General features: G+C 37.5%; 1 protein-coding gene across 1 annotated transcript in view; it reads right to left on the reverse strand.

Annotated features, from left to right (window-relative positions):
- The window catches only part of LOC140679250 (ras-related protein Rab-35-like), a 31,853-nt gene that overhangs the window by 2,298 nt on the left and 17,055 nt on the right, over positions 1-12,500 (reverse strand). The window contains exons 4-5 of the mRNA XM_072914273.1: positions 6,943-7,067; positions 2,194-2,318 (exon numbers count right to left, since the gene is read on the reverse strand). Coding sequence (XP_072770374.1) covers positions 2,194-2,318; positions 6,943-7,067 — 250 coding nt within the window. The remainder of the gene's footprint in view (positions 1-2,193; positions 2,319-6,942; positions 7,068-12,500) is intronic.

Below are 12,500 nucleotides of genomic sequence, written 5' to 3' on the forward strand. Positions count from 1 at the left end.
TGCTTTGTCTCCTTGTGTGCGCAGTTGTGCACTGCACTCTTTAAAAGCCGTAGATGTTATTGTCACATATGCATGTACAGTAGATGGCAGTATTGTCCTGTTTAAGAGTGTCACAACATTGCTGTTTACGGCAGACGAACTGCTTTACGGTAGACGAAAACGGAGGACGTTAATGAAACTGCCTAACAATAAACCCACATAAGAAACCAAGAACTCGCCCTCGATCATTCTACAGTTATAATGTGATTGGGCAGGCACGCTGTTTATATTGTGGGAAAGCGGACGTGAAAACAGGCTGTCGACACGTCACTCAGGTCCGCATGGAGCTGGAGGCCACGCCCCCTCCAGTTCCGCCTGAATTTCGGGAGATTTTCGGGATAAAATTTGTCCCGGGAGGTTTTCGTTAGAGGCGCTGAATTTCGGGAGGGTTGGCAAGTATGTTCTATGCATGCGTGTGTGTGGGTGTGTGCGACTGTGTGTGTGTGTGTGTGTGTGTGTGTGTGTCTACGAGGCTGCAGTGCGTTAATAAATGTCCCCACACGATGTACATTTGACAGTGGTTCATAGCAGGGAAGCTAACATCAGCCTACGGTGACAGCCAAAATATCTACTAACGTTACTTACCGCCATGTGCTTCCTCAAATTTGACGTGGAGTTCATGTAAGCTTAAGCTTGTTAATCATGTGACCGCCTGGCTCTGTTTGATTGGTGAAACGTCACCAGTGACTGCATTTGATTGGTGAAACGGACTCAAACGTCACCAGTGACTGCATTTGATTGGTGAAACGGACTCAAACGTCACCAGTGACTGCATTTAATTGGTGAAACGGACTCAAACGTCACCAGTGACTGCATTTAATTGGTGAAACGGACTCAAACGTCACCAGTGACTGTATTTGATTGGTGAAACGCAGGCATGCGGTAGATCCTACTTTGAAGGTCTGTCTGACAAACCAAAACAAACAAAGCGTGCATTAACAGATCGATAAAAATCAGTAGCGAGTAGCGAGCTGAATGTAGATAAATGGAGCGGAGTAAAGGAAGCGTTTCTTCTCTATAAATATACTCAAGTAAAAGTAAAAGTATGTTGCATTAAAACTACTCTTAGAAGTACAATTTATCCCAAAAGTTACTCAAGTAGATGTAACGGAGTAAATGTAGTGCGTTACTACCCACCTCTGACCGCAACATGTAATTGTAAAAAAACAAACATTATTTGTAGCGATGTCCGATAATGGCTTTTTTGCCGATATTCCGATATTGTCCAACTCTTAATTACCAATTCCGATATCAACTGATACCGATATATACAGTCGTGGAATTAACACATTATTATGCCTAATTTTGTTGTGATGCCCCGCTGGATGCATTAAACAATGTAACAAGGTCTTCCAAAATAAATCAACTCAAGTTATGGAAAAAAATGCCAACATGGCACTGCCATATTTATTATTGAAGTCACAAAGTGCATTATTTTTTTTAACATGCCTCAAAACAGCAGTTTGGAATTTGGGACATGCTCTCCCTGGGGTGTATATTGTAGCGTCCCGGAAGAGTTAGTGCTGCAAAGGGTTCTGGGTATTTGTTCTGTTGTGTTTATGTTGTGTTACGGTGCGGATGTTCTCCCGAAAAGTGTTTTGTCATTCTTGTTTGGTGTGGATTCACAGTGTGGCGCATATTTGTAACAGTGTTAAAGTTGTTTATACGGCCACCTGTATGGCTGTTGACCAAGTATACGTTGCATTCACTTGTGTGTGTGAAAAGCCGTAGATATTATGTGATTGGGCCGGCACGCAAAGGCAGTGCCTTTAAGGTTTATTGACGCTCTGTACTTCTCCCTACATCCGTGTAATTTTACATTTTGAAACCGATACCGATAATTTACGATTTTACATTTTAAAGCGGAAATTATAAAATAAACCTCTCTTTCACCATGGCTACGTATTATATTATATATCTTATAGCAAGGCAACTGGCATTCCAAAAAATAATAATAAAGATCAAAAATGTCAATGCGATTAAAAAATATAATGTGTTTAATATGACAATAATTAATTAATTGCATTTAACACGATAATTTGAGCCCACTAAAAATATTAATATAATAAGATTAATCTCCAAAAATTGGTCCAGGGCAACCATTATGACAAGCAAAGAGCTGGATTGCACAATATTCTAGGAAACATTGCTTACCTCTTCAACATTAATGTTCTCTTTTGCGCTCGTCTCAAACAGGTTGATGCCCATTTGTTCAGCAAACTTCTGTGCATCAGTTGTCTCGACCACCTTGGAGTTGGGGTCATCGTTTTTGTTTCCCACTGAAAACAAAGTGGCACTTAGAAAGCTTCTTAGACGCTCAACCGTCACAGCACAAACATCCACACATACAGACTAATGACAGCCAATACCAGAGCATAACTGTCAGTGTTTGCAGTGGACTAGAACTGCAATGTTTACCAACAAAAGCCGTTGTCTCGATAACCGAAAAATAACTTGAACCATGCTGACCAAGCTTTGCACAAATCTTTCTTGCACTGGCTAACAAGCTAATTATAATATGTAAAACTGATGCATTTTGTACGCTGCAGTGGCAGAATTTGGGTTAATACTGCAGTGCTTTCATTTCAAAGGTTGATTTGCAATAAACAGGAAGTCAGGTGGTTTAATGCTGTGTAACTAGACATTAGTTATGTTGCTGTCGTTTCGTGCTGCCAGGCAATATGACAAGACTAACAATACTACAACACATATCAACATGAACAGAGCATATTTCATTGAAATGACCCGTGCTCTCAAAATTTGTTAACAAAAGCGGTCACCCAAGAAACATGCTTTGATATGTTGTTTTACTGTCACGGAGCACTGGCTAGCTGGTGCGCTTAGAGCAGAGGTCACCAACACGGTGCCCGCGGGCACCAGGTAGCCTGTAAGGACCAGATGAGTAGCCCACTGGCCTGTTCTAAAAATAGCTCAAATAGCAGCACTTACCAGTGAGCTGCCTCTATTTTTTAAATTGTATTTATTTACTAGCAAGCTGGTCTCGCTTTGCTCGACATTTTTAATTCTAAGAGAGACAAAACTCAAATAGAATTTGAAAATCCAAGAAAATATTTGAAAGACTTGGTCTTCACTAACTGACAAAGAAACAGATAACAGATTTGGTGTCCAGTTCAAAGTGTGACATGATTTATTTAAACATTTGAGAGTTGACTTTTGTATTTTACATGAGTTATTATTTGTACAAACATGGTGCAAAGTAATTCATGATTTGTTAAAAAATGTTAGTGGCTAGCTAGTTCAAATGGGATATTGTGATTTCACAAGACTGTCTTAGAAATGATCATTTGAAAATGTTCAATTTGAAAAATGCGCACTTAGAGAAAATATAAAAATAAAGTGTTGTATATTGATATTTATCTGTTTCTATATATATTTATTGTGAGAAATCATTAAGATGATCAGTGTTTCCACAAAGATAAATATCATTAATTATTAATAATAACAGAGTTAAAGGTAAATTGAGCAATTTGGCTATTTCTGGCAATTTATTTAAGTGTGTATCAAACTGGTAGCCCTTCGCATTAATCAGTACCCAAGAAGTAGCTCTTGGTTTCAAAAAGGTTGGTGACCCCTGCCTTAGAGTATGTCCTTTCACAGTGTGGATCTAAGTTACTTATCTTCACCTCAATGGCGGCAAATAAACTTTATTTACATTGTATTAAATGCTTCTAGATTTCTGGTTGCCAATTTTGATTTGCGCTTTATCCATCCATCCATTTTCTACCGCTTATTCCCTTTGGGGTGGCGGGGGGCGCTGGAGCCTATCTCAGCTACAATCGGGCGGAATGCGGGGTACACCCTGGACAAGTCGCCACCTCATCGCAGGGCCAACACAGGTAGACAGACAACATTCACACTCACATCCACACACTAGGGCCAATTTAGTGTTGCCAATCAACTTATCCCCAGGTGCATGTCTTTGGAAGTGGGAGGAAGCCGGAGTACCCGGAGGGAACCCACGCAGTCACGGGGAGAACATGCAAACTCCACACAGAAAGATCCCGAGCCCGGGATTGAACCCAAGACTACTCAGGACCTTAGTTAGTGCATCTGTGAGGCAGATGCACTAACCCCTCTGCCACCGTGAAGCCCGATTTGCGCTTTATGACAAATAAAATCATGAGTAAACACTACAAACTAGAGGGGGGAAATACATTCCAATAATCAATATATTTTTATTGTCAATAAAGTAATGCAGACAGTTGTAAAATTTGGCTGACTGCAGTAAGCCACCTCACTGAGAGATCCGACCATCTCCTTTATTTTAGGGCTCTAATGTTCCAGTTTTACACACATTTCTATTGATTAAATAAATGTGGGAATTAATTCAACTGTTTCATATTACAAATGCACTGTTTTTAAACGTTGCAAGCGACTGCATTGCAAAATGATTCACAGCTCTCTTCCTCTCACGCGAGATCCACCCAGGAATGGGGCTATATGAATCACTTCCCTGCTGTTTATATACGGTGTATATACATAAATACATACACATACATTTATTTACATACATACATACATACATACATACATATATACATACATACATACATACACTGCAAAAACTGAAATCTAAGTAAGATGAAATATCTCAAATAAGGGTGATATTTGCTTATTTTCTGTCTGATAAGATAATTCTTCTCAGATTTTATGTTAGAGTGTTTTACTTGTTTTCAGTGTTTTTGTCCTAAATGATCTCAGTAAGATATTACAGCTTGTTGCTGAGATTTGATGACCTATATTGAGTAAAAAATGCTTGAAACTAGAATATCAACTGTTGCAAAGCTGTGTCATCAACACTCACAAGTATAAAACTACTTTTTTAAAGTAATCATTTCTTATTTCAAGCATGTAAAAAAAGAAAATCATGACTTTGACACAATTGTGTCTCATTAAAACAGATGACAGCCAAATGGACTTTGCTGTTTTATTTTCAATGAAACAATAGAAAATACGTACTCATATAGTAGTACAGTTGGCACAGTACAGTAAACTGACAGTTAATATTTAAACATTTAACATTTCTAACAATTTTGAACAGAAATAGTTAATGCACATTCAGATAAATTCCTCAAAATTACAATTAAAACATTTTTGGCTGGGGGCCAGGCTATATTTATGCACACTAATTGACTGAAAGAGCACGCACTGGCGCGATGATGTCATGTTATCGATGGAAAAATGCATTTTTAGACCATATGATTTACCTGAGCAACTAGGAGACCCCGAGAGTAACAAGCGGTTGCCTTGTTGCCTTTCCATTAAGAACAATAAATTAGTTTTTAGTATAAGTTTGCTGGTTTCAAGAAATGTAATGCCGGGCGCATATCATTATGTCAAGATAATGGCACTAGCATTTATTTAAGAATATTTTTCAACATATTGAGCAAAAAGGTCTCTCTTTTTTTTTCTACCAAGAAAAGTGCACTTGTTATTAGTTAGAATATACTTATTTTAAGGTAGTTTTGGGTTCATTGAAGTTAGCTAATTTTACTTGTTTTGGAAAGTCTTGACAAGCCAAATTTTCTTGTTCTATTGGCAGATAATTTTGCTTAGTTCAAATAAAATACCCCTCATTTTTGTATTTTTTTTTTCTTGTTTTTGAACACTGCCTTTTTGCAGTGTACATATATGTACATATATACATACATACATGCACATATACATGTATATATATACATAAGGGCACCCGAAGGCAGACCTGTGCAATAATCATGCTGTTTAACCAGCATCTTGATATGCCACACCTGTGAGGTGTGATGGATTATCTTAACAAAGAAGAAATGCTCACTCAGAGATTTAGACACATTTGTAAACAACATTTGAGAGGAGTACCGGTAGGTCTTTTGTGAATATGGTAAAAGTTTTATATTTGTGTTCGACTCATGAAAAATGGGACCAAAAAGAGCACGCACCATTTGATTTTACGTGAAACCATACCTAGAATTAGTTCGGTACATATAAAAGTACCAAATTTAGCACCGATTCCTATGTGCCATAAACGTAAACGTTAAGGCATGTAGCATAACTGTGTGCCTGCTTAATTAATTGATTAATTAATTATTAGGCAGTGCGAACGAAATAACATTTTATTTAGTTAGTCTTTTGGACTATTTGAAAAATTACTTAAACGATTAGTCACTACAAAATATTATACACAAGTTAGTATCTTCTTGCAATTGTATGGCATATAAACATGTTAAAGTGGAACATAAGTACAAATGCTTTGATTCTGCATCCAAGCACGTGTGTTAGAAGGGACGAGTGTCAAAAGTGTTTGACCTGAGGTTGAACTTTTTTCTTAAAAATGTAACTGTTGTCCCTGATAATGACTGAAATTTGCTTTGTGTATGCAGAGGCAGTTTCTCTCAATCTAATCCAGAGGAGCATTTAGATGCAATTTAAATTGAACACAGAACATTACATTTAACATGTTTAGCTGTGTAGGAAATCTTATCAAATCAGGGTGTCATTTATTATGCTTAAGTAGGATCTTATTACCGTATTTTTCGGACTATAAGTCGCAGTTTTTTTCATAGTTTGGCCGGGCTCCAGTGCAACTTATATATGTTTTTTTCCTTCTTTATTATGCATTTTCGGCAGGTGCGACTTATACTCCGAAAAATACGATGCATGTTGCTCTCTTGAATTCCTTGGAGACATTGCAGCAAGATGAAAACATATCAAGTGTTAAAATCAATTACATTTTGCATTTCATGAGGTAACATATTTAAGCCTCTACACTTAATCTGAGTACTTGTTATCATTGGAAACATATAATTCATATCTTGGATCTCCTTATATTTAGTGGATGTATTGAATGTTGTCGGCAGGGATTTATTGCTGAAAGTGGACGATATTTTCTTGAGCGCAGACACTTACCTAATATTCGGCAGACATCATCACAGTTCTGGTTGATTTCATGTAACCATCGTTTGACGTTGACAAAGGACTCAGCGCTTGTGACGTCGTACACTACTATGACCCCGTGCGTGCCTCTGTAGTACCTACAGACACATAATGGGAAAAGAGTGTCATTAGCACTGACCTTAACATGCATGGTACTAACTTCTTGTCTAACAGAAACACAAAATGGACCTTTAGTGTTTGTTCACACTTGATACTTTCGGACAAAAGAATGAAGAAAAAAAAAAAAAATAGATCACCCTCGTATTTCTGTCAGCGCACTAAAAAATACTTTCAGTTAAAGGAGACCTATGAAGATTCTATCCATCTATCCATCCCATCCATTTTCTACAGCTTGTCCCTCTCAGGGTCTGGGTGACTGGAGCCTATCCAATCTATATCTAACACATTATTAGATAATATGTATTGGATATGCTTTGGAGTGAATTTTGCTCTAACCGTAGGGATGTATATTGTGAGGATTTTATCGATGCCAACACACTAAGGGGGTAACGGTACGTGTATTTGTATTGAACCGCTTCGGTACGAGGGGTTCGGTTCGGTGGTGTACCGAACGAGTTTCCACACGGACATGTTAAATAGTGTACCGCACGGTGTGTAAACAATGCACACTGAGGCACAACACATGGCATGCTAGCAACGACCGGAGTTGTTGGAATGGGGACTAAATTTAACAGTCTTGGATTGAAGTGATTGTCTTGCTGCTCTATCCCCCCATTCTACATGTGCAGACGCAGCGTTATATCCCGTTGAGTTTGTTGCTTTATAAACGAGACTAGCAAAAACAAAAGTATGGTCTTGAGTGTCATGTGTCGATGTAACAATAAAAGAAGGGATCCAGTTGCCGTCTCAACGAGCTGTTTTATTCACGACCTTACAGCTACTCCAAGTGCTAACCACTAGCCTCAGGCACGTACACAGAATGTTGTAATATGAAGCTGCACCGCACCTTTACATAATCACAACATAAAAAACACAGAACAGCCCAATTTCAAAAAGAGAGGTAAAACAAAAAGTTGTGAACAGAAGAAAATGTTTTAAATAAATATTATGATAACATCGGAAAAGCTTAAATGCACAGAGCCATCTTTGTTTACAGTGGAAATCATAGACATCTTATAAGTAGACAAAGCATTGGCTGCTGTGACGCGAGAAATTGGACCGCCATCTTGAAGTGGTGATGAGGAGCCGGCGAGCAGCCTAAACTGACAGTTGACAGGTAAAAAATAGGAATCGGGGATTACTTTTCACAAGTAAGATTTAACATTAACGTACTATTGGTTGTATTTTGTGAAAAAAATATTACCACACTGTTGAGAAGGAGCAAAGATCTTCAATAGTACTGAAATCGTAGCCGCTAGCAAACAAGAGTATGACCATAATAGAACTGCTTGTCAATAAAACTAATTACATTTAAAAATGTCATACTTGAATAACAAAGTTGAAATAAATGATGAAGATAAAAATTGTAAAAGCCAACAGGGGTAAAAGTTAGGACCACAGTCCAGATTGTGTGTGTGTGTGTGTGTGTGTGTGTGTTATTTAAGGGAAGAATGTAATACAAAATATCAATACAAAGCGTCAAGACAGAATAAACTCTCTCCTGCTGCAGCAACATAGATACAGTCTATAGGTCCCTAAGATATATAGATATCTAATGTATTCATACATTGTTTATGTAGGATATAAACATGTATATATAACCTTATCATATTGTTTCTTCAATTTAAAAATAGCTGACCGTTTTTTCCCCCTTCTCTGGGATTATATTCCCAGTTTTGATCTTGGACGCCTGGTCACTTATAGCATATAAGAATATTCTATTACTGTTAAGCAAACTATGAATAATAAAACACGCCAAAACATGTGTCCTTTATCATAGCTACACGTATGACAAAAAAACACGTGAAAATCAGTGGTATTCAGTGAGGTAAGATTAATTAAATGCGCTGACAGTTCATTGCTCCTGCCAAATGAATTGCACTGAGTGGAGCGGATCACCACTCCAAGATGGCGGCCCCGCGTCTCGTCAGCGCCAGTAGGCAGTAGCGCTCCATGCTGCGTACCCTTATAAGATGTCTATGGTGGAAATCCTTGCTTTTTCTTCAGCACCTGCAATGAGTGAACTCGTCCGAAAGATGGCGCCATAGCACAAACAATAACGCACCTCTCTGTTTATGGTATGTGCTGCGCATGTCAAAGTAAAATATTCTGATTTAATGTGTGATGCATGAAAATGCAAGTCATAATCAGATATTTTTTTTCAGGGTCAATGTACGCGAAACATTCTAATCCGAATGATAATCAGATTAAATACATTTTGTCCATGTGCATATAGCTATTGTAGGCTTATTAACATTAGAGGAAACAACACACCGGTCTTTCCTCGTTTCCCACCGTGGATACATTAAAGCCAAGTGCTACAAACACTTAATCATATTCTGGTACCCGAGGTATCACACAGCACCCACTTAGGAGGGGCCCACCCCACTATTTGAGAAGGACTGAGCTAAGGCATCAAACTGCAACCAGGCCCCAATATGGCAGCACAGCACCATGCAAACACAAAGAAGCTTTGGTTAGACAAACCATGTGTTTGTGTGTGTGGGTTGGTATGGTTTTGAAAGTGGGAGTGGATACAGAATTGTCTGAACATGTTCATCTTGTAATATTATTGTTAATAAGAAAGTTGAGTACACTTGTGTACACAATATAATTAATATTGTGGTGCTCTGACAGTCTAAGACTTTCATAGACATTATTATCGATGAAATGGTAAGAATAGTAGTGGTTGGACATAGGGCTGGGCGATATATCGATATACTCGATATATCGCGGGTTTGTCTCTGTGCGATATAGAAAATGACTATATCGTGATATTCGGGTATAGGTTCTCACGCAGTTGCTTTTAGCTGCTGGCATTACACTACAGGCTCTTCTCACTCTTTCTAGTCTCTCCTTCTCACAGAGACTTAAACAAGCGCACCTTCTTACATACGTCACATACGTATACTCCCTCGCGGAGCAGAGAGGCAGCAGCATGGGTAACGTTAGCTGTGGTGCGAGTGGTAATACGAGAGAAAAAAGGTGCGAATCTGGTAACAAATGAAGGAATAATTAATTCCCAAGAAAAACAGCACGGGGTCCATCATCTGGCAGTGGTTTGGCTTCAAGTGGGAATATGTCGAACAGACAACAGTAATTTGTCAAGTGTGGAGCAAAAGCGTAGCTGCGTAATGCTACAAAAAGTAGCATTACTGCTAATATGTAGCATCATTTGAAAAGACACCTGCTAGAGAATGAAGAGTGCTTACTCCGCATGTCAACATCTCCGTTCGGTGCCACACCAACAAAATGCCGAGGCAACCATTTCCACATCTACACCGCATGAAAAAAATTGTCCACGACATAAGGAGATAACGTCCGCCGGAACCTACCACATAGCGAAGGACGTACACAATTTGATTTCCTATTATGCAGCTCATTTTTATTTGACAGTTATTGGCATATATTGTGTGACGACATGCACAAAAGTGCACTTTATTTGTTTTAAACTATTGTAGTGGCGTTCTGAAAAAAAAGTGCAATTTACTTGAGTGTTGTTTTGATATGTCAACTTAGTGACATTATACACAAAAGTGCACTAATAGCTTGTTTTAAAATGTCTCTGACAGTCTTGCACGTTATGTTTTGGAAATGACATGAATGTTTGTGCCACTGCTTAATAACTGTTTAATAAATACACTTTTGGTCAATTGACTTAGTTGTGATTTCCCTCTCTGCATGAAAGTTTAAAAGTAGCATATATTAATGCAGTATGAAGAAGAATGTTTTAATGTAGACACATAGAATCATCATACTGCTGTGATTATATGCATCAAGTGTTCTTTCAAGGCTAAGGCAAAATATGGAGATATATATCGTGTCTCGTGACATGGCCTAAAAATATTGAGATATTAATAAAAGGCCATATCGCCCAGCCCTAGTTGGACACAATATTGCAATATTTTACATTTGTATTTCTCCTTTTGCAATATCAACACACCAAAAACAAAATCAATGACAATCACTGATTGGACCTTATCATGTAATCTCTGGCTGCACTTCTTCGTCTTTGTCGTGAAGAGCTATGTGTTGGTGGACCGCGGAAACAGAAGCTGAAAGAACTGTTTTCCAATGTCATAATCTTGGAGGGTTTCTCCGATTTTTAAAAAGCCAAACACTATCAAATTAAAAAGGTGTTTACATGTGTTGTAAAAAGGTCTGTGTATGTTTTGGCATTTCAATTTTCTTTTCATAAATAAAAATGAAAAACCAACAACAGTTTTTTTTAATTTTGTTTTAGATTACAAAAAAATAATGTCCATGACAGTCTAATGTTGTTATGAATGGAGCGTCCTTGGAGGAATCCTGATTATTCAAAAAGCATATATAAATACTCCGGTACCGTGTGCCTGTGACGCTGGCTAACATGTAAAGAAAATACTTTAGACATGGCACAAAGTTCCAAGACTTCTACAGAAATATCTACACACATATATCAACAGAAACCAAACCGAAATTGATGTGTTTTCATTTTCCGACACCAGAATGGGAAGTAGTGATTTTAAAGACAGGCCTGTAAGAAAATCTGTACTATGATGTGTGATCGAAACTCTTTTACCTTCACTTTCATATGTGTATATAGATATATCATTTATGTAAACGTCAGACCGCGTTGTGCCATGTCTAAAATATTTTCTGTGAAGTGCTCCAAAGACATTTTAGCCAGACACAGGGGTATCCCCGCTTTTACTTTGAAAAAAATTATAATAATTCTGGTGTCAGACTATGAAAAATCCTTTGTTTTGGTCTGTTTTTCTGTTTACTGTGGATATTAGTTTTCTTTTCAAAACCAAAAAAGAAAAACGCTAGGTTTATCAATTTTCTTATTTGTATTTTAAAACGAAATTCAAATAAACCAGTCGGTTTTTTTTTATATCTCTTTATGAAATGATAATTGAAATACCAAAACATACATTGGCCTAGAGAGCTAATTTTGATCCAGTTCATGCTTTTTCAATGTGTATTTTACCTCGGTTTTAAATGTTATTTTTTAGTCTGTCCTTTGCCTGTATTTCTTTGTGGTGTACAGCCATACTTGCCAACCTTGAGACCTCCGATTTCGGGAGGTGGGGTGGGGGGCGTGGTCGGGGGCGGGGTGTGGTTGGGGGCGTGGTTAAGAGGGGAGGAGTATATTGACAACTAGAATTCACCAAGTCAAGTATTTCATACATATATACATATATATATATATATATATATATATATATATATATATATATATATATATATATATATATATATATATCTACATCCTGAAAATATTCAAACAAAACTGTGTTTATATAATTGATACTTCAAACTTGCATAAATATAACATGAATATAACATAACTTGGCTTCTGAGAGCTTCAAAATGTAATAAATAAAATGCTAAAGTTGTTGATAAATAAGCAATATTTTAATAATTAA

Source organism: Nerophis lumbriciformis, linkage group LG12, assembly GCF_033978685.3.
Source record: "Nerophis lumbriciformis linkage group LG12, RoL_Nlum_v2.1, whole genome shotgun sequence".
NCBI classification, from domain to species: Eukaryota; Metazoa; Chordata; class Actinopteri; order Syngnathiformes; family Syngnathidae; genus Nerophis; species Nerophis lumbriciformis.